The sequence below is a fragment of the Peromyscus californicus genome, unplaced genomic scaffold (assembly GCF_007827085.1).
Source record: "Peromyscus californicus insignis strain IS unplaced genomic scaffold, ASM782708v3 Scaffold_9__1_contigs__length_137607984, whole genome shotgun sequence".
In the NCBI taxonomy this organism is placed as follows: Eukaryota; Metazoa; Chordata; class Mammalia; order Rodentia; family Cricetidae; genus Peromyscus; species Peromyscus californicus.
The window spans coordinates 30928716-30951271 of record NW_026294617.1 but is presented as its reverse complement, the minus strand read 5'-3'; the positions used below and the strand labels follow the sequence as shown (position 1 = coordinate 30951271).

The window sequence follows — 22556 nt, the reverse complement described above, 5'->3', positions numbered from 1 at the left end:
TATGTTGCCACGTGTTCTGTGGCTTTACCTGTTGCCTTTACATGCTGCTCCCTGGATGGCAGGCTGGCGTCTCCTCCTCCGCCTTCCATTTCCCACAATTCTCTCCTCTGCTTGTCCCGCCTCTACTTCCTGCCTGACTACTGGCCAATCAGCATTTTATTTATACAGAGCGATATCCACAGCAACTAGTCATTTTTAGAGCATGTGCTGTGTGCACTGAGTAGTGTTGAGAATTCTTTGTTTTAGACTTTGGACTTGTTTTTGGTCATCTACATCAACTTCACTGGTTGAGAATATCTAATCAAAAAAATTCCCAATCCAAAATGATCTAAAATCTGAAAGTTTCTAGATGAAATAAATATCAGATTTGGGATTTTCAAATTAAGGAATCACAGGCTATATATATATATTTTTTTTCTAAGAACTACAGCAGACAGGGGAGGAGGTATGTTCTTTAATTTTATATTCAACCCAGAAAACAAAAGAAACAAAACAGCATTTCTTTGTGGCAAAGATGGTTTATTGTACTTCATAGGAGAAATGTAAGAGTGACACTGTTTCATAGCAAAACTACTGAACTTGTTGAGGAAACATGAAAGAGCAGTACAGACAATCAAGCAATGTGTAGCCGACCACAACAGATTCTAAAGTAGTTTGCTTTGGTGTTCTCAAATTAAGATTTTAATAAAACATCTGATACTTCTGATTAAATGTCAGTTAAAACAAATTCACAGAAGTACAAAATGTGTGATTTGTGCTTAAAAAATTAATAGCTAGATGTCAGCTCACCATCATTTTGGAAGTAATGTCAACAGTCAATAAAGTGCTTTACAAACACTTTGGAATACATCTAAAGGCCTAATCTTGCTCACCTGATAAGTATCTTTTTAAAATAAAGAATTAAAAACTAAAGTGGTAAGTCATTACAAATAAGATACAAATGTTTTAATTAATAAATACTAAAGTGGAAAAAAAAAACGATGCTTTTCACAGAATTGTAAAAAAAAAAAATGCTCATTTACTCCTTATAAAAGAAATAGCCTGCCAGGCAGTGGTGGCGCACGCCTTTAATCTCAGCACTAGGGAGGCAGAGGAAGGTGGATCTCTGTGAGTTCGAGGTCAGCCTGGTCTACAGAGCAAGTTCCAGGACAGGCTCCAAAAAAGCTACACAGTAAAACCCTGTTTCGAAATTCCACCCCCACCCCAAAAAAGAGAAACAGTCTGTTACTTTAAAAAGAAAAATAACGAATTAATAGTACTGAGGAAACAATACTGAGAACAGAAAGAAGAAAAGCATAGCTGTGCTTGGAAAGCCTGTCTTTTCCTCCCCAGTTGTACAGATGTTGAAAACAATGAACAGAGACCCCCTTCTGTGAAAAACCTGTACAGCCTCCAGTTACTACAGCCATTGTGTTTCCCTGGAAAAACAGTTCACAAGTCAGCGTTAGTTTAATCATTAATTCTAGTGTGATTAAGAAAAATGCATTCGGCTAGTTCTGGTGACACAGCCTTTAATCCCAGCAGTTGGAGGATGAGGCAGGTGGATGGATATCTGGAAGTCTGAGGCCACCTTGGTCCCAGCCAGTCAGGCCTATAAAGTGAGACCCCGTATTTAAAAAAAGAAAAAGAAAAATCTCTCTAAATGCAAATAAAGCCAACTTGGGCCTTAATATTTAAAACTGTACAATCATTTCTTAAAAGTTTTACTTTCATTTAGTTTATTAAATAGAAAAATTTTGCTTTTGTAACTGAATTTTCCAATTGGGACCTTCAGAATAATGAAACAAAAATCTGAAACTAGGTCAGAGTACCTTTATTTCCCACATTCTGAAAATATTTAAGTAAAATCTATTTTGGCATAATTTCCTTTAAAACTGCCCAGGGCTGTAAGCTGTCAAAATGAGGATGTGCATACTTAGGCTAAACACGCCTTACACTCTATTCTGCAAACAGCTTCATATGCAAACGTGCTAGTTTCTTTGTGCAAAGCCTTCAATTCAAACTAAAAGTATTTAGGGAAAAAAAATTTTTTTTTAACTATTTCTTTCACCACTGAGGGACAGGTAAGATATTTTTCAATATTGAATTCATTTTTTCATACCAAGGAACAGTTTGTGGCCATAAAATTCAAACATTTAGAAAAACTGACCCAACAACACTATTACAGGAATACGTGTAGGCTCAGCAACTGGAGGCGTGCTCTCAGAGCTCTCAGCCATATGGATGCTGACTGGATCCAGCCCTGAGTCAGCCAAATGACTAGGAGAGAGGACAGGGGGCACCAGGACCCAGCTTGGTAAAGATCTGATATTTCAATTAAAGTCATGGCTAAAATAAACTCCCGTTAGAACTGTCTGGATTCTTATGATTAGTTTTTAGTGCTTAGATGCCAAGGTAAAATAAAAGCACCTTAGTAGCTGGTCATTTGCCTTTAGCTCTACGCGGCATTTCTTCTATGGTCCAGGGATACTTGGGCCGCCTTCACCGGGCCGCACCGGAGAGACAGCCTGGCTCATCCCGCTGTACACGGGCCCTCTCCCTGCGTTGTCATGGTGACAAACTTATCAAGAGGATGCAGAATACAAAAGGCAGCCCAGCAACGCCAAGAACGGGACGATCCATTGTATTTCAGATTTAATCTTACAGACTTAATTACACTTATCAGAAGCGTCCCTCCGGTCAGACCCGCAACGGCCATACCTGTGACCTAGCACCAGCACGGTACCGCAGGCTTTGTTTCAGGTTTCAGGCTAATTCTGTTATCAGGTGGTTGGCTGAGCATCAACGGCTTGTGGCTCTTCAGCTTATGAGCCAATGTCATAAATATAGCTTCTACGTGGTCGTTATCATTGGGATTTTTAGCAGAGGTCTCAAACAAAGGCATACTGTGTGTGTCCGCAAACTTTTGTGCCAAGTCTGTGGGCACCTGAATGGCGCTTCTCAAGTCACATTTATTTCCAACCAGAATGCGAGGTATGTCGTTTGCCAGCAAGTGTTGTTTGCATTCCTCGATCCAAGACGGCAGGCTGTGGAAGCTGGCCATGTTGGTCATGTCATACACGAAGACGACAGCATGCACATTCCTGTAGTAGTGCTGAACCATGCTCTTCCTGAACCGTTCTTGTCCTGCAGTGTCCCACAACTGGATCTGGAGCGTGGGAAACAGAAAGCAAAGTCAACAAGTTCAGTCCAGTGACACATATCAAGCAACTTAACCACCTCTACCTGCTCCCTAACAGCGCGACACCTGGGAGCTTGGCTTTTCTGTGTGACCTGTGGGGTCTAGACTTCACCAGTCTAGTCCAGTCACCACGTGACTACTAAGTATGACTATAAAATCTGCGCAGGTAAGGTCTTAAAAATGATTTTTTTGAAGAAAATTGAGGGAAAAGGATACAATACATAAAACACCCAGAATATTCATAGCCTGGAGATAGGAAAGGCTAATGCTGAGTCAAATGTACTAAGTGAGTGGTTTTACATTCCTTATCCTGTATGCACACACATGCATGCATATAGTTGCACACGTGCCATGATGAGTCCACGCAGGTCAGGTCAACTCAGCAGTCGGTTCTCCACTGACACTCTGTAGGATGCAGGGACCAAGTACTCCCAGCCACTGGGCCATCCATCTAGCCCTCAGTATTGACTTTGAAATCTGTCAGCTCTTTAAATTCAAATTTCTTCATTTTATCCTTTTTTTCTTTCCTTTTTCCCTTTGATATAGGGCCTTATTGTGTAGTCCTGATGGCCTAGAACTCTCTATGTAGACAGAGCTGGTCTCAAACTCACAGAGATCTACCCATCTCCAACTCTGGAGCTCTGGGATTAGAAGCATACATCACCATGCCCAGCCTCTCCATTTTCTTAATAGCCTTCCTCTTTCCTAATTAATATAAGTATAATTTTATTCAGAGTAGAAATATAAGCACTTACAAATCGTGATTTCTCTGATTTTCTTGGTATTTAGGGGGACCCAGTGGCAGAATTTGAGCCAATAACATGAAGGCATTCCAGGAAAGCTACTGTCTGTAGGACTGAAAAAACGAGGGCCTGGGGAGACGATAAAGTGTTTGCTGTATGTGGTAGTTTGAATGTAATTGCCCCCCATTAGCTAACTGGGAGTGGCACTATTAGGTGGTGTGGCTTTCTTGGAGTGGGTATGACCTTGTTGGAGGAAGTGTGTCACTGTAGGAACGGACTTTGAGGTTTACTATGCTCAGGATACTGCCCAGCATCACAGTCCACTTCCTGTTGCCTTCTGATCAAGATATAGCCAGCACCATGTCTGCCTGCACACCGCCATGCTCCCCTCCATGATAATGGACTGACCCACTGAACTGTAAGCCTCCACCTCAATTAAACGCTTTCTTTTATAAGAGTTGCCGTGGTCATAGTGTCTCTTCACGGCATAGAAACCCTAACTAAGACACTGAAATTTGAGAACCTGAGTTCTGTCTCCAGTACTCACAACAGCCAGGTGCATGCGTCACACCTCTAGCCCCAGCAATGGGGGGTGAGGACAGGAGGATTTCTGGGGTGTGCAGGCCAGCCGGACGAGCTGGACTGTTCAGTCGCCAGTGAGAACTCTGTCCCCAGAACTAAGGTAGAGAGCACTGAGGAAGAATGCTAGCCTCCACGCATGCCTGCACACACAATCATGAACAGACACAGGGACACAGGGAGAACATTGAAAACACGTCATGTGTCACAGCTCACTCGGCCCCTTGTTGCCCGACAACAGGCATTTTATAAGAGTGAAAACAGCCTCACAAGGAAAGCACAGTACAGAGTTAAACATCCTACTGTCTAGCTGGGAGCCCGGCTTTAGCTCCTCTCCCTCTCCCTTTCTCTCTGTCTCTGTCTCTGCCTCTCTCCGGACGCCACCCTCAGAAAACCCAAGCAGCGGCTCCTCCCCTGGAGCTGCTCAAGACCAAGCCTATGAGGTATTTGAGCTCTGGTCCATAGTTGTACCACGTGACTCCTCCTCCCCGCTGTCTGTGATCCTGTTACTTGGAAGACGAGGGCAGAAGTAGCTAGAGTCTGAGAAAAGCCTGGGCAACTGAGCAATACCCTGTCCTTAAACTTAAAGATTCAGAGGCTGGAGAGCCAGCTCAGCAGATAAGAGCATTTGTTGCTCTTATAGAGGACCAGGGTTTGGTTCACAGCAACTCTATGTTGGCTCACAATGGTGTGTAACTCCAGTTCTGGGAACCCAACCTCCTCTTCTGGCACCTTTGTGGGCACCAGGCACACACATTGTGCATAAACACTCACACACATAAGATAAAGATAAAGGAAAGCTTTCTTTAAAATCCTAAAAGAAGAAGATGTCTCACTCTCACGACCTCTGCTCCTGGAGTTCTCACCTCCAATTACCACGCCTTGCCTTGAAAAAGTGAGAACTTTTTTATCAACAAAAGCCAGTTACTGAAAACTTTGGCTTCAGCGTCCAAAGTCACATAGGATTTTGCTCTTTGTCACCTGCCTTTTCATTAGCTTTGTCACTTGAATTTGGGAATTCCAGGGTAACCTACCAATGCCCTGTCTGCATAACTGAACACTCAGGCCCTGAGCTCCTACCCCTACTACAGGGATTGCCAGACCAGATCCTGCCCTAACAGGGAAGGCAGACGCATGATACGATAAGATGATGATGGTGTGATGGAGGGCTAAGGGGATTTCCACAGAAGGAAGCAGAAAGGCTGGGATTCTAAGAGAAGCTGAAAACCAATCTTGCGTGGAAATACAGGAAGGAGGGAGGGCTATTCCAAGGCAACTGAACTACGGGAAGATGAAGGAAGAGGGCAGCATGCATCCACTGGAGGAAAGCTTGTGGTAGCTGTTTTTAAATAAGATCAACGGAGCTGCTATCAAAGCTCAAAGGCAGGTCTGAATTTTTTCCCAGTACTAAGGATGAAACTCATTGTCCTGACCATGCCGGACAAGTACGCCACCACTGAGCTTTACAGATCTCTATCCCCTCAGAGGGAGGCTTGAGGGAAACACTGCAGCTCGGATTTTGACGAGAGGAGTAACAGGAAAACTGCAGTAGGAAGCTGGCTGGATTTAGGGAGTAAAGGATAAAGATTACATGAGGATGACCTGGTAGAGTCTGAATTTCATGTCATTTTCATTTACCATGAAATCTCATTCTTATACTTATTTTCTCCAACCATCCAAAAACACGGCTGGGGGTACATCTTAGTGCTGCGAGCACTGGCTTGTGTAGCATGTAATGAGGAAGCCCTGAGTTCAACCCCCAGCACAGAAAACAATACAAAACTCATTCTTAGACTGCATGGCCCACAAAAACAGGAAGTAGAGCAGTGGACTGTCACAGTTTGCTACTCCTTACACCATACTAGCATTCTTTGTGTTTAATATATTTGATTTATGGGGAGGAGACATCTTGGTTGTTTTTCCTTGGTTAATATTAACATCATTCTCTTTTCTCCCGATATAACAAGAGAGTCACCAACATATTTAAGTAGTGACTGCTGATCCCTGATGGAAGACAGGATTAAATCTCAAAATGACTGTTGAGAGAGGCACCCAGCTAGACAGTCAAGGGGGAGCATATGGATTAAGACTGGGACAGTCGATCTGAAAGTCAAATGCATTTTTATTTAAGGAACTCATTTTATTCAGCTGCCAAAATCCTGTGAACAAGATTTTCCTCTTTCAAGTTTATGTATATAGCACTCAGAAATCAATTAGCAAGTACAGACTTCTGGGGTTTTGTTTTCTTTCTTTTGTGTGTGTATGTTTAGATAGGCTCTCACTATGGCGCTCTGGCTGGCCTGGAATTAGAAAGGAAGGCTCTTTAAAGCTGCCAGACGGTTGGTGGCCGTGGCCACGCTAGCCGAACAGCCTGAGGAGTCCTTTTCAGACACATCTATGAGTGCTGGGAGCAGAGGGATGCTATCACCCCTGGCTCAGCCTTCTGAGACGAGGAGGCCTGCGATCCCCTAAGCAGTCAGGCCAGTCTTGAATTTGAGACCACCCTCCTGACTCAACTTCATATTATGTAGCTCCGGCAGGCCTATAACTCACATAATCTACCTATCTCTGCTTCCAGAGTGCTGAGAACAAAGGCATGAGCCACCACACCCAGCTTGAGGAAAGGTTTTCAAAGATTTAATATACACAGGGATGGGGACAGAGCTTAAGCCACAGAATGCTTGCCCATTGTACACACAGCCCTGGATTCAGTCCCTAGCACTGCATAAACCATGTGTGCTTGCCTGTAATCCCAGCATCCAGGAGGTAAAGACAGGGGGTTCACAAGTTCAAGGTGAGGTAGGGGAGATGAGACCCTGTCTCAAAATACACAGGAGCAAAGAGCAATTGAGAGAGACATCTAACATCAACCTCAGGCCTCTACACATGTGAATGAACATGTGCGCGCGTGCACGCGCGAGTGCGCGCGCATACACACACACACACACACACACACACACACACACACACACAATTCAAGGTTATCCTTGAATATATAGCCCTTGAAGTCAGCTTTGGGCACATGAGACCCTTTTTTAAAAAAGACACACAAGGCTGGAGAGACGGCTCAGAGGTTAAGAATCCTGGCTGCTCTCCCGAAGGACCAGAGTTTGATTCCCAGCACCCACACGGTGGCTTAAAACCATCTGTAATTCCAGTTCCAGGAGAACCCAATGCCTCTGTGGGCACTGCACACACACGGTACACAGACATACACACAGGTTGCACCAGTACACCTAATATAAAAAACATTTTTAAGTGCCAGGGATGTAGCTTGGTAGAGCACTCACCTGACAGGCAGGGTTTGGATCCAAGCCCTAATACCACCACTACTGCAACCAAAACACACTTCTCCAGAAGACGACACTAGGGTGACCTGTCAGATGCACTGAACAGGTTGACAAGATGAAGAGTGTGTGCATATGTGTATGTGTTGGAGACAGAGTCTCACTGTTCCCTGGTTGTCCTGGAACTTGCTGTATAGATCAGGCTGACCTCAAACTCAGATCTGCCTGCCTCTGCCTCCTGAGTGCTAGGATTAAAGATGGACACCACCACACCCACCCCGGCTCCATAACTTTGTGATTTTTTTTTTTTCAGAAAAGAAAGTACATTCTTTATTTTAAGCCAATGATTGACTTAAAAACAGATCCTAGAGGTAAGGGACTATTCCTTATACCCGCAGATTTTCTTTTTTCTTTTTTTTTTTTTTTTTTTTTTTTTTGGTCTTGTGTTTTTGTTTTTCAGGACAGGGTTTCTGTGTAGTCCTGGATATCCTGGAACTCACTATGTCAGTGGCTCTCAACCTTCCTAATGCTGCGACCCTGTAATACAGTTTTTCATGTTGTGGTGACCCCCAGCCATACAATTATTTTCATTGCTACTTCATAACTGTAAATTTTGCTACTGTTAGGAATCACAATGTAAGTATCTTTGTTTTCCCATAGTCTTAGGTGACCCCTGTGAAAGGGTTGTTCAACATCCCCCAAAGGGATTTCGACCCACAGGTTAAAAACCACTGCACTCTGTAGCCCAGGCTGGCCTTGAACTCAAGAGATCTATCTACCTCTGCCTCCCAAGTGCTGGGATTAAAGGCAAAAGTAGCTGGATCTCAGTGAGTTCAAGACCAGCCTGGTCTACACAGAGGGTTCCAGGACAGCCAGGGCTACACAGAACGACTGTCTCAGGGATGGAGATGGCTCAGCAGTTAAGAGCAGTGGCTGGTGGCGCACACCTTTAATCACGGCACTCAGGAGGCAGAGGCAGGCGATCTCTGTGAGTTCAAGGCCAGCCTAGTCTACAAATTGAGTTCCAGGACAGCGAGGGCTGTTTCACAGAGAAACTCTGTCTTGAAACAAACAAACAAAAAGAGCACTGGCTGCCCTTCTACAGGACCCAGGTTCAATTCCCAGCACCCAGTTCAAACATACATACAGGCAAAACACCAATGCACAAGAAACAAAAATAAATTTTAATTTAAAAAGACTCTTAAAATTAAATAAACAGATAAATATAATTTAAAAAAACACAGAAAAGCAAAAACAAAAAGCCTGACACACAGCCCATATACCTCAGTCTGGTTTCTGTTGCTATAACAAAACTTTCAAAGGCTGACTAATTTAGAGAATAGAGGCTTATTTGGTTCACAGCTTTATAGGTGGACAAGTCACTCCCAATAACCCAGTAATCCATAAATGGGATTAATTCACTAATTTATGAATGAACTAATCCCTTAACCAGTCAACAGATTAATCTAATTAATCTATGAAGGGATTAACTCATTCATAAGTCCAAAGGACCCAATCACCTCTCAAATGTCTCACCTCCAAGTCTCATTACTTTAGGAACTTGGGAATTAAGTCTCCAACAGATGACTTGGGAGACAAATTTAAGCCACACCACAGCGCGAAGCTTTTCATCGGCTCACACTTGCACCTGAGTTATTGGGTTCCAAAGCCTGAGCGACTTCCCACAATCGCTCACCCCATGCTTACACATGCACACACCAGAAGCCTCATCTTTTCTACCGCCACCAGCGTCTACACCTGACCTAGTTTAGCTTTAAAAAAAAGTTGACCTTCCAACTCATCTAGCTCTTCTTGTTGTGTACACAAATCTCTTTCCTCAGCTTCTGTCAGGGATCAAAAACTGGGCCTTGGGCATCCTAGTAAGCACCCCATCACTGGACTGTGTATACCCTATGCCCATAAATCTCCCTTTACTTTACACTACAGTGTACCCAAACCACCACTACTGGCAGCGCTTGCCAAGCTACACTTGACCTTCAGCACCTGCAATCCCAGCCGGAGGGAGGCAGAAACAGGAGGATCCTCGGGGCTTGCTAGTCAGATAGTCTCATGGAATCAGTGAGCTCCAGATTCATTGGGACACTGCCTTAAAAAACATAAGCTAGAGAGCAACTTCGGGAGGCTGACATGAACATCTAGAGTCTGGACTAGTCTGGACTGACCACCCCCCCCCACCCCCCCACCCCTGACACACACACACACACACACACACACACACACACACACTCTTATGCACACATGTGCACCCACACACATAAATGAAAATGGAAAAGCCAAGGGCATAGAGAAGGTGGTCCCCTAACTCAGATGATTTCCCCTTATCTTTACTGGGGGTGAAAATTCTTTGAGGACAGGGTGGGGTGTGGTGAATGAAGAAACAGAAACTTCGTGCCTCAAGGGTAGAAAGGGAGGAGGCGCAAATCAAAGCTGTTCCAAGTAGACTGAGGTAGAGGACCGCCAACACAGACCAAAGGAAAAGCAGTTGCTGAAGGAAGTCAGGGTAGTTTCTGGGTTTCATGTGGGGATTTTGATTTGTCTGTTGTGTATTTTGAGATGGGTCTCACTGTAGTCCCCCTAGCTAGCCTCGGACTCACTATACAGAACTCACAGAAACCCACTTGCCTCTATCTCCCAGAATTCCAGGATTAAAGGCATGGGGGGGCCTCCCCCACCCCCATTTCACAGGTTTTAAGGAATCGTATTAAGTAAACCTAGTGATTTTGCAATAGAGTGTCGAGGTTCACAGCATCAGGCCGTTCCTGACTTGTGAAGAATCTTTACTCTGCAATTCCAGGAGTCCAACCCTTCAGACTCCCAATCCCGGTGTCTTGGCCTTCCCTACTATGATTACAGCAGCTGACGTCTCAGAAGCCACCTGGGAGAGGGTCTGTGCTTGCATGAAGGGATATGATTTTGGCAACCCACTTAAGATCCACCGCATATATAATGCGTCAATGGGAAAACAGATTTTTTTTTCTAAACAAATTGGTTATCATACAGAAACCGCCTCAAATGCAACAGGCTTTATTTCCACAATACTTAGCATTTATGCAGTGCTCCTAGAAATAACTGAGTTTTCTATGCTAAAGAAATTTCTGAGTTTCCTTCGGTCATATTCCCCAGACTCCCAGCACATAACTCTCAGGCAATTGGGGGGGTGGGGGTGGGGGAGGAATGACTGCCCCCTACACCATTGACACTCCAAGTGTGATCCACAGGCTCGTTACAAGTGCGTCATATGGGAGCTTACCAAACCCTAACGCGCTTTTTTGAAAAGCAAGACGCCCCAGGTAAAGTTGATGCACGTTAGAGATGGGGGGGCGGGGAAACACTGCCTCAGAAGTTTGCTACATACAAACGCACTTTCCACACCAGCGTGGGAGCACACGGGGCGCACACTCCTGCCCCGAGCCAGGGTGCGGTCCAGACACCTGCAAAGCCGGGGCAGCCCTCCGCAGCGACAGCCGCCCCCCCCCCCCCCCATCGGCGCACCTTGATCCGCTCGCCATCGATCTCCACGGCTCGCTCTCGGAAGTCCACCCCGATGGTGGCCTCGGTGCGGTCGGGGAAGCGGCCGGCGCAGAAGCGGTAAGTCAGGCACGTCTTGCCCACGTTCGAGTCCCCGATCACGATGATCTTGAAGATGCGGGAGCGGGCGGGAGGCAGGCACCCGGACGCCCCTGACACCGCACAGCTGGACGAGAAGCTGACCTCCAGGGACGACTCCATGTCCGAAGCCATCCTCCCGACTCTCTCCGAGCTGAGGCGGAGGAGAGAAGGCCCGGGAACGGCGCCACCTCAGCGACAGCGTTCCCCGGCGGCGCCCCACAACGCCCGGCTCCCCAGGGCCCGCAGGCCCCGCAGCGCGCCTGCGCGAGCCCCGCCCGCCCCTGCCCTCCCAGGTGTGGCGCCCCGCTCAGGCCGCCTCCGGCCCGCCGGCGCGGTGTACCTGCAAAGACCGGCCGGCGCTCCCCGGCTGGACTGCAGCACGGAAGGTCCGCCTGGGGGACCTCTGTGTGCGGCACTCCGGCCCCGGACCGGCCCTGCCACGTTCGATGTGCCCCGGCTCTGGAGGAAGCGGCGCAGCTCCTCAGGGGCGGGGAGAGAGAGACAGCGGAGAGGAAGGAGGTGCGGCCCGGATGCTGTCTCGCGAGAGGCGGCGGTGCAGTGGTGGCGGCCACCGGCCAGTGCGGGCAGCCGGGTCGGAGCAGTTGGGGCCAGGGCATCGGCTGCGCTCACCACTTCCTCCAGCCTTTGCGGAGCGGGACCGAGTGGGCAGGGGACGTGCGAGGATGCTCGGCCTTGCCTTTCCCGGCGCCGCCATGGCCCCTTGAGGTTATCCTCGGATCTTGTCGCCCAAGCCTTGTTTGCTTTAAATACCCGCGATGGCATAGAGCAGATCACTGTGGGACTCTTGGGAAATCCAAACGCGGCTAGGCGTGACAGTCCTGGAACGCCTGCTACCAGGAGCTGAGGCAGAAGGATGGAAAGTCGGAGTCCTCAGGGGAGGGAGCCTAGTTTTTAATCCGAGCACTGAAAAGGCAGAGACAGGAGAATCTCGGTGAGTTCAAGGCCAGCCTGGGTTACATCGCGAGCTCCAGGACAGCCAGGACTTTAACAGGCTCCCACACCTTAGCACAGGATAGAAGTGCCATTCAGACCTTAGAACCCAGCACTTAGGCAGCAGCATCTGCCCCCTCCACCCCCCCCCAAATGAGAACAAAGACCTAATCCATCAACACTCATAGTTCTGGGACAGTTCCTAATCTAGTGACCTTGCTTTTTGGCTTCTGTGGTTCTGTTTCTGGCTAACTGTTCTTGTTAATTGAAGTATGTCAACCTATGTGATTGTGTGTGTGTGTGTGTGTGTGTGTGTGTGTGTGTGTGTGTGTGTGTGTGTGTGTGTGTGTGTGTGTGATTAAAAACTCACCCTGAGAAAGGCTTGGGACTGCACTTGGTCCGAAATAAATATTTACTAGAACCCATGTCCAGTTGGTCTTCTCTGGTGGATGCCTCACAACAAGAGTATAGAGACCCTGTCTTCAAAAAACAAAAAACAAACAGGGTTAGGGATGTAGCTCATTTGATAGAGTGCTTTCCTTGCATATAGGAAACCCAGTTCAAATCCCAGCACCATAAAAAACGGGTGTACTCAAAAAGTTGACAATCTAGCTTGTCCTGGTGGCAGAAAAACAGATTACTCGGAAGTAGAAAGGAATTACCCAATGATGAAATTTAGTAGCAAGAATAAACTTGTTTAACACTAATAAAATGTACCTAATATATATATAGGGAAAAAATTTGTAAAATACAGGGTCTCACCAAGTGAGATGGCATACACCTTTAACCCCAGCAGGTGGATCTTGAGTTCAAGGCCAGTCTGGTCTACAGAGCTAGTTGCAGGACTGGCTACCAGGAGAAAGCCTGTTTTGGAAAAACAAACAAAAACAACAACAAAACCCAGAAAGATCCTATCTTAAAAACAAAAACCACCCACACAGAGAATAAACAATACAAACAAATATAAATCAATAAAATGACTTTTGTTTGTTTGTTTGTTGTTTGTTTGAGACAAGGTCTTTCTGTAGTCCTGGCTGTCCTGGAACTCTGCATAGACTAGGCTAGCTTCGAACTCACTGAGAACCCCTGTCTCTACCTCCCCAGGGCTGGGATGAAAAGTGTGCACTACTATGCTCAGCTCAATTTGTTTAAAAACATTGGTTTGGGCTGGTCCAGGTGGCATAGACCTTTGCTTTAATCCCTGCACTTGGGAGGCAGAGGCAGGAGGATCTCTGTGAATTTGAGACTCTCCTCATCTACACAGAGTTCTAGGACATTCAGGTCTGTACAGACACTGCCTTTAAAAACCAAACCGTTTTTCTTCACATCTTTGTCAATTCGGTGACTCACTCACCTCTTCCCTTTTCACTCCTTTTCATGTGTATGTATCTGATGAGTATGTAGTACATGTTTGCATAGGTGGTGGGCACATGTATACCTACTCTTTCTCACCTTATTCTGTGAGGCAGACTCTCTTAGTCAAACACAGAACTCCCCCATATCGCTAGTCTTAGTAGCCAGCTTGCTCTGGGAATCCCGTCTCCATCTTCCAAAGTAAGAGTCACAGGAGGGCTGCCATGCCTGCTCAGCATTGCCCTGGGTTCTGGGGATCCAAATTCGGAGCCTTTTTACTTGCTCAGCAAGCACTTTAACCCCTGAGCCATCTCCTCATGCCCTGCCCCCCAAAACGGTCTCATGTAGGCTAAAGCTGGCCGAGAACTCACTATATACCCCAAACTAGTTCTGAACTTGTGAGAATTCTGTCTCATCCCCTTGAGTACTAGGGCTACAGATGTGAACACTATGCCTAGCTGAATTTTTCCATTGGCTTCAAACATGCTACGGAAGTTGAGTGTACTAGCATATGTTTATAATCTCAGTTCTGAGAAGGCTGGGATAGGAGGGTTGTGAGTTCAAGGCCTGCTTGGGCTATGCAATGCTAGAGGTTACATGTAGACTTTTTAGAGTCAAGAACTCTGAAGGATATGCTAACTTTGTAAGTTAACACGTTTTGAGTGCCAGTTGATGAACAGGAGACATGAGACCCTTGGGTGAGAAAGGAGGGGCACCTATAACAAGAGGCAGAGTGTCAGCACGTATGCCTCATTCCCAGCATGACGCCATGAGGCCCTGGGGGATGCCTGACCCATGTAAGTTGTAGCATTACAGGACAACAGCTAGTCTTCATCAAGTGGCAGACAAATCTGCCCAGCTTTATCCTGAAGAGTGATAGTGCCTTTTTTTTTTTTTTTCATCCTGGAGAGCAACAAGACTCCCCTTGGAACAAGAAGAGGTAATTATCTTCAGCATACAAAGATGATTGCTATACAAATATCCCTGGGAAAGACAGCCCAGGGAAAAAGCTGTTGATCCCTTTGCCTGAACCTGCAGACGTGAGAGAACAACGAGGATTAACCTTCACTAAATGGTTAATGCTTCATGAGATAATGCCACCATCTCTGTTCAGGATTGGCATCCTCGTTCCTATGAGAGCTGAGGTTTTCCTCATTCTTTGTATGCTCAGTAATTTGGGGTTACATCCTGGACATTTTGAACATTCTGTTTGGAGGCTTGGGTCCTATTTAAATTCTACTGGAAATGTAGATCTGGATATGGTAGTGCCATGCCTTAATCCCAGAACTTAGGATAGTGAGGCAGACATTTCTTTGGGCCACCAACCAGCTCCAAAATAAAGACACGGAGACTTGTTATTAGGAATGCTCAGCCTTAGCTTAGGCTTGTCCCACTAGCTCTTTTAAGTTAATTTAAGCTGTTTCTTTTCATCTACATTTTGCCTCAGGGCTTTTTACCTTTCATTCTGTATGTACTATTTTCCTGCTTACTTCATATCCGACTGGCTGGCCCCTGGCATCTCTCTGGTGTCTCCTTCCTTCCTTTCTTTCTTTCTCTCTTTTCTTTCTTTTCTTTCTTTCTTCCTTTCTTTTTCTTTCTCTTTTTCTTTCTTTCTTTCTTCCTTTCTTCCTTTCTTCCCTTTCTTCCCTTTCTTTCCTTTCTTTCTTTCTTCCTTCCTTCCTTCCTTCCTTCCTTCCTTCCTTCCTTCCTTCCTTCCTTCCTTCCTTCCTTTCTTTCTTTCTTTCTTTCTTTCTTTCTTTCTTTCTTTCTTTCTTTCTTTCTTTCTTTCTTTCTTTCTTTCTTTCTTTCTTTCTTTCTTTCTTTCTTTCTTTCTTCTCCAAGCCTAAATTCCTCCTTCTACTTATTCTCCCTGCCTGGAAGTTCCACCTATACCTCCTCCCTCGCTATTGGCCATTCAGCTTTTTATTAGACCCATCAGGTACCTTAGGAAGGCAAGGTAAAATAGCAACACATCTTTACATAATTAAACAAATATTCTGCAACAGAAAATCATGAATTTGAGGTCAGCCTCCCTGCTCCCATGATGATCATGGATTAACCCTCTGAAAATGTAAATGTAAGCAAGCCCCCAATTAAATGCTTTATTTTATAAGTTGTCTTGGTCATGGTGTCTCATCACAGCAACAGAACAATAACTAAGACAGAAGCCTTCTTCTTCTTCTCTCTCTAAGGACATAAGCTTACATTTAACATAAAAGACAGAAGCCTCCTTCTTCTTCTCTCTCTAAGGACATAAGCTTACATTTAACATAAAAGACAGAAGCCTTCTTCTTCTTCTCTCTCTAAGGACATAAGCTTACATTTAACATAAAAGACAGAAGCCTTCTTCTTCTTCTCTCTCTAAGGACATAAGCTTACGTTTAACATAATGAATATCCTTTCCCTTGGGTGAGAATGAGTGGACACCAATGCTTTGATAAAAAAACAAAAAACTCAGAATCTCTTAATTTCACAGCATTTCTGTTAGGCAACCCCGTGTGCTTTAAGGAAACATCTGGCCCTTGTGGGAACTGAGGTATGAGGAAGTGATACAAGGTACTGTTTATAACAGTGTTGGTGTTGCACACATGGAATGTCATACAGTCTCAGAAACTTCAGTTTCTGGTTTGACAGGAAAGTGGCAGGATATGAAGGTGTCATAGGCAGAAGCAAATCCTGTAGGATCCCAGTTTAGCTAACTTGATGGATGATGTCAAGGATGATGATGGAGGAGACAAGAGAGCATGATCTCAGCTCCTTTCTCGATGGTTTATACTAAAGGCCTTTTCTTGAGAAAAAAAAAAGTACCTGGGCTTTGCCTAGGCATTCCAATTCTGGAAACACTCCTGGATATGCAACTAGATAAAATAGCAGAGGTTTATTTTGACTCATATATGCAGCTAGATAAAGTAGCAAAGACTTTTTTTGACTCATATCTGCAATGCCAAGGCAGTGGTAGAACACATGCTCAACATGTAAAAGGCATGGAGTTCAACACATTGTGTTAAAAAAGAAAAATCTGATAAAGTGTGTCAGCCAGGTTAGGTGGCACATAGTTGGGAACCCAGGTCCTTGGAAGGGTAAGGCAGGAAGATCCCAAGTTCAAAGTCAACCTGCTGAATTTAGCAAGATCTGCTCTAAAATAAACAAATGGTATACCTAAGAGTGTCCACATAATAACAGTATACCTAATGTGTCCACATGATGTCAAATAAAAAAACAATATATATGTGAAGAAAATGTTAAATGCCAACACAGAGCCAGGATGTAGCTCAGTGGTAAAGCATTTGCTCCACAAGGCCCTGTATTTGATCCCCAATACTGAAGAAAATGTCTTAAAAATGTCAACCGTCTTAGAATAACGTTTATGAATGACTAAACTTGTTTTTTCCCTACAGTGGATTTGGAGAGTAAAAAAAGTGATTTCTCCAAAATAGGATGATGGAGTGGCCGCCAAGCTCTTCACTCACACCCTCTGGTGGCTACACGGGTTAGATGCTCTATTTTTCCCATTGCCATCTTTAGTAACACCAATAGAATTGTAAAGTAATACCAGGCTGAATGGTAGAGCACATGATCCACATGTGTGAGGCACAGAATTATCTCTAGTACCAGAAATAGTTATTTTTTTTTAAAAAAAGTCACTAAGTAATTCAAGACACTTACTCAGCTGAGGATGTAGTTCAGTCAGTCCAGTGCCTACAGAACATGTCCAAAGCCCTGGGTTCGATTCATAATCCCAGCCCTTGGGAGGTGGAGTCGGGAGATCAGACATAAAAGACCATCCTCTGAACTCTACCCTTTCCTGTACCAAGCCCCTTCTCATACTTCTTTCTGGCTGAAACTTCCTTTCCTCTTTACAATCCACATTCTTCATGTGTTTAACTACAAATTTAGCTACAAATAATTCCTCCTGGGATATTTTTGCTTGATTAAATTGTTTCATTTATTTTACATCCTGACGGCAGTTCCCTCCTCTCCTCCTGTTCCCCCCCTCCTCTCCCCACCCCCATCTACTTCTGTTTCTGTTCAGAAAGGGGCAGGCCTCCCATGGTGTCAGCAAAGCATGGCATATCAAGTTGAGGTAGGATTAAGCTCCTCCCTTTGTATTAAGGCTGGGCAAGGCAACCCAGTATGGAGAATAGGTTCCCAAAGCTCAAGTGTTAGCGACAGGCCCTGATCCCACTGCTAGGAGTCCTACACAACTGTCACACACATGTAGAGCCATGCAGGCTCCCTAGCTGTCAGTCCAGAATTTGTGAGTGCCTATAAGGCCAGGTTAGTTGTCTCTGGCCTTGACCCCCCTGGCTCCCTCCTGGGATACTTAGTATCAGTTGCACTGCATCTTTCCTTTTTGTTTAAATCTATGTACAGTGTATGTATGTGTATGTTCATGGTTGTGCACATGTATAGGAGTACACATGTATCAATGTCAGGTATCCACTCGTCTCCACCTTTTTTGGGGTGGCGGGGACTTTTCCTTTTTCTTTTTTGAAACAGTCTCTCACTATGCATCCTTGGCTGGCCTGGAACTTAACGTTGACTCATCCTGCTTCTGTGTCCCAAGTGCTGGAACTCATGTCCCACCTTCTGCCTTACTGTTTTTTGTTTGTTTTCTGGAGAGAGGGTACTGGCTGTCCTGGAGTTCTCTATGTAGACCAGGCTTGAATCACAGAGATGCTCCTGCCTCTGCTTGCAGAATGGTGGTACCCGATCCATCTTATCTTTTTAATTACATTTTTGTGTGCATGTGGACCAGCACATCACAACACACATACTATGGATGTCACTGGAACTCCTTCCACCATGCAAGTCCCAGGTCATCAGGCTGGAGGTCTGATGGCTTTACCATCAGCCACCTCACCAGCCTTAGCGTTTAAGACAAAGTCTTTCACTGAACCAGGCAAGCACCCATTTATAGACTGGCTGGCCAGCAGGTCCTAGGGATCCTCCCATCTCTAACTTGCAAATGCTGGGATTATGAGTAAGTCTAGTTTCATGTAGGTGCAGGAACATGAACTCAGGTCCTCATGCTTGCATGGCAAGACATTACCAATGAAACCATCTCCCCGGCTCCATGGGAGATAATTCTTAATTAAGTTCTGCTAACCCATTCATTATAGCTACAGAACCTTACAGAGTATAGTTTAATTAATCCATTCCTATTTAGACATTCTTGTATTTTTTTTTTTTTTTTTGATTTTTCGAGACAGGGTTTCTCTGTGTAGCTTTGTGCCTTTCCTGGAACTCACTTGGTAGCCCAGGCTGGCCTCAAACTCACAGAGATCCACCTGGCTGTGCTTCCCAAGTGCTGGGATTAAAGGTGTGCGCCACCACCACCCGGCCATTCTTGTATTTTATATAATTTTTAAAAGTTAAAAAATTGAAGTTATCAAGGAAATAAACTACTTCCTGAAATATTGGCCCAATGTATCGTAGTAAACAATGATAGCCATGAATAATAAAAATAGAATACTGATGAGAATAACCTCATTTTTTAAAGTGGGTGTTTACTCCGCATTGGGTTGCAGTAGTAAAAAAGTTAACCCTTCCAATTATTTTATCTAGAATTTTTTTTTTCAAGACAGGGTTTCTCCGTTTAGTCCTTGCTGTCCTGGAACTCACTCTGTAGACCAGGCTGGCCTTGAACTCATAGATCTGCCTGTCTCAGCCTCCCAAGTACTGAGATTAAAAGTGTGTACCTGTGGTGGCACACACCTTTAATCCCAACACTCGGGAGGCAGAGCCAGGCGGATCTCTGTGAGTTTGAGGCCAGCCTGGTCTACAGAGCGAGATCCTAAAAGTGTGTACCACCACTGCCTGGCAGACCTATAAATTTTTAGTACAGGGTCTGAGAGATTAAAGTCAGTCTATAACCTGATTCTAACTCACCCACAAGCTGTTATAACTCCATTATACTGCTGTGGTACTAAATCTCCGAGGGTTTGTGCTAGTACTTGACGGTTGAGTCACAGGATCAAAGAAAATTACCTAAGGAGGACCTTCTGTGAAGACAGATTGTAAGTATAACTTCCAGGTGTGCCAAGGTAAGGAACAAAAGACATAAACCCCAGAAAGGCAAGGAATAGCGTCAATCCCACCACTTGTCCAATAACTATTAACCAGCAGAAAACACTCCAAACAATATTGACAATATTGTCTTCCTTTTATTAAATAAAAATACTGGCTAGATTTGAGAGTCCTACCAGAATGTGTTCAACACCCTCAAAAAGTAAGTTTATTTGGTGACTCTGGACCCTGTCAACCTCCTTACCAAACACTCTACTACCAAAATTCCTGTCACTACTAAGACTTGTAACAAGGATTCATTTATTTATAGTAAACACAATCTTGTAGGGAAAACAAATGGTCAGACTTAGTTGTTTTCAGGAAGAACTACCTACTTAAAAGCTCAAGGACTTGCTCGGCGTCCACTTAAAATGCTGTGTCTAGGGAAAATTTAAAGATGTTTCAATGAAGTAAACAGACAGGTTGGCCTTTTCTTTGTTCTCTACTCGTATCTCAGTATAATTAACAGGCTTGAAGTATCAGAAGCGTGGATGGGAAACCAATTAGAAAGTTCTTAACAGAGTTAAAATTCTGGGCTCATTTACTTAGTATAAGAGAGGTCACAATATCTGTACTTCCAGTTTTTCTTGTTTTTAGAGACAGTACTTCTCTATGTACTCTTGGCTGTCCTGAATTCATTCTGTAGACCGGGATATTCTCAAACAAGAGATCCACCTGCTTCTGCCTCCTCAGTGCTAGGATTAAAGGCATACACACACTTGACTGAGACAGTACCTCTTAACTTTGCATGTACTTTAAAATCTCTAGGAAACGTCAGGGTCAGGCAGCTATCAATACTGATTAATACTAATTGCAGATCATTTTAATCAAGTTTCCTAGTGGGCCTGGGAAACAACAGGTGTTTTCAGATTTCTCCTGGGACTTGAATACAGAACCAGTATTAAGCTTATATTTTCAAGAACTGTTTCCTCTACATAGGGAAAGGCACCGGTGGACTGGAGCTGATGGCTATCATTGACTCTGACTCCATAGTTGGAGAAGCTAGAAGATTAAAGATGCTAGGCCATTAAAAGTCTGGGTATGTAGTATGTCTGTCACCAATGTCCCAATATTGTTTGAAAGATTAAAAATTGAGTGGCATTCTTTGCCGTAAGTCAGTTCCAACAGGCATGGCAGTACGTGGGAAAAGCCTGCTAAAGATACAAGATGAGCCCATTCACTGCCAACCAGTATCACAACCAACAGTGGAGAAAATTAGACATGGTACTTCCAGCACCTGTGTCCTACAAAAAAACCTGACAAACTACAAAAAACAGCAAAGATTACATGTGGGGAAAAATACTGATAACATCAATAAATACGTATCTGTAATATTTTGAGATGATTACTTATGGCCATCAGGTAGGACCAAGATGAATCTATAACAGACCAGGGATAGGAAATTTGAGATTTTGCAGATGACCTAAGTTCACGGTCATTGCTACTTCCTACATTCTGTGGGGCAATGATATTCACACCCCACTCTCAACAAGAGTACATTGCTTTCATCCCTCTGTCTTTTAAGATTTCACAGATTACAGACAGGAGAGATGACTAAGGGGGTAAAGGCACTTGCCACCAAGTCTGATGATCTGATTTCAGATCCTGGGACCCACATGGTGGGAGAAGAGAACTGACTCCTGCAAGTTGTCCTCTGATCTCCAAGTTCATACTCAATATACAATAAAAACAAATTTAAAAATGGACATACAGGAATTTGAGCCAAAGCATGTCATGTAACTTCAGGCTACAATTGGACATTTCACTCACACAGTTCTAGCAGGTAAGCTGAAAATGCTATGTTCAATGGAGTGCTTAAAACTTTTTCAACTATAAAAATAACAAAATAAAAACAAACAAGTGAAACAGTTGGCTTATTCCTAGGTCCTTTTTAATAAACTTCTGAACAAATAATGCTGAATACATGTTCCTAAATATGTCTATTACTCTCACTTTTTTAAAAACTAAGTTAACCAACAGCAGAGTTACTAGTATTTGGTATTCCAGAAACCAGGGGATAGTCTCTTTACCATCTACTTTAAATGGCAACTTTTTCATTTTAAAAGACACAAAGCAGCAGTATGATTACTTGAGGGCAGCTAAGCAGAGCTCCTAAGAAAAGCCAGTTTGGAAGAACAATGCAGCCATGAGGGTGTCCTGAAAAACCTCCAATTACAAACGAAACAGGTGGCAAATTGATTCAGGAGCAAACAACGGAAAGCCCAGGGACAGCACAGAGGGTCCCTGTGCCGTCATGTAAACACAGGAGACAAGCACTATTAGTTGAAATCAACTCAAGATCTATAACACTCTCAAAATCACCTCACTTCTTGTTACTCCTAAATGAGAAGACAAGTTTGTCCTCAAAAGAGGCCAGACATCTTTACATTACAGTGAGATTTCCAACACGTAGAAACATGCCATCTGCATGAAATACAGGTTCTTGGGACTACAGACCAGGGCCTCACTTATGGGCCAGTGAAATGCCTCAGCAGGTGACGGTGCCATGCAGCCTGGTAACCCGAGTTTGATCCCTGAAGCACATGTAAGGGTGGAAGGTGAGATTCCTATGCAAGTTGTCCGGCCTCCACACATGCTCTCACACAGGTGTGCCTCCCACCACTCATCATTTTAAGCCTTCATAGTTAGGCATGGTGTTTAATTCCAGCACTCAGGAGGGAGGGGGAGGCAGACCTCTATGTTTGAGGCAAGCAATGGTACATAGTGAGATACTGTCTCAAAAATTATGCAGAGCTCAGAATG

At 44.5% G+C, this 22556-nt stretch overlaps 1 protein-coding gene across 1 annotated transcript; it reads right to left on the bottom strand.

The window, feature by feature from the left end:
* Positions 1-498: 498 nt before the first annotated feature.
* On the bottom strand, positions 499-12496 carry Rab33b (RAB33B, member RAS oncogene family). The gene is made up of 3 exons (XM_052730738.1): positions 11761-12496; positions 11304-11571; positions 499-3148 (listed from the first exon to the last, which is right to left on the bottom strand). The coding sequence occupies exons 1-3, from the start codon at positions 12201-12203 to the stop codon at positions 2708-2710; spliced, it is 1152 nt and encodes a 383-aa protein (XP_052586698.1). The 5' UTR covers positions 12204-12496; the 3' UTR covers positions 499-2707.
* Positions 12497-22556: the final 10060 nt, after the last annotated feature.

Bases quoted from the DNA above. Each gene is read 5' to 3' on its own strand.
- Rab33b (XM_052730738.1), bottom strand. From the start codon at position 12,203: ATGCCATCGCGGGTATTTAAAGCAAACAAGGCTTGGGCGACAAGATCC. The intron at 11,572-11,760 runs GTACACCGCGCC...CCTCCGCCTCAG, and splicing joins GCGCCGGCCGGTCTTTGCAG to CTCGGAGAGAGTCGGGAGGA. The intron at 3,149-11,303 runs GTGCGCCGATGG...CCCACGCTCCAG, and splicing joins TCGATGGCGAGCGGATCAAG to ATCCAGTTGTGGGACACTGC.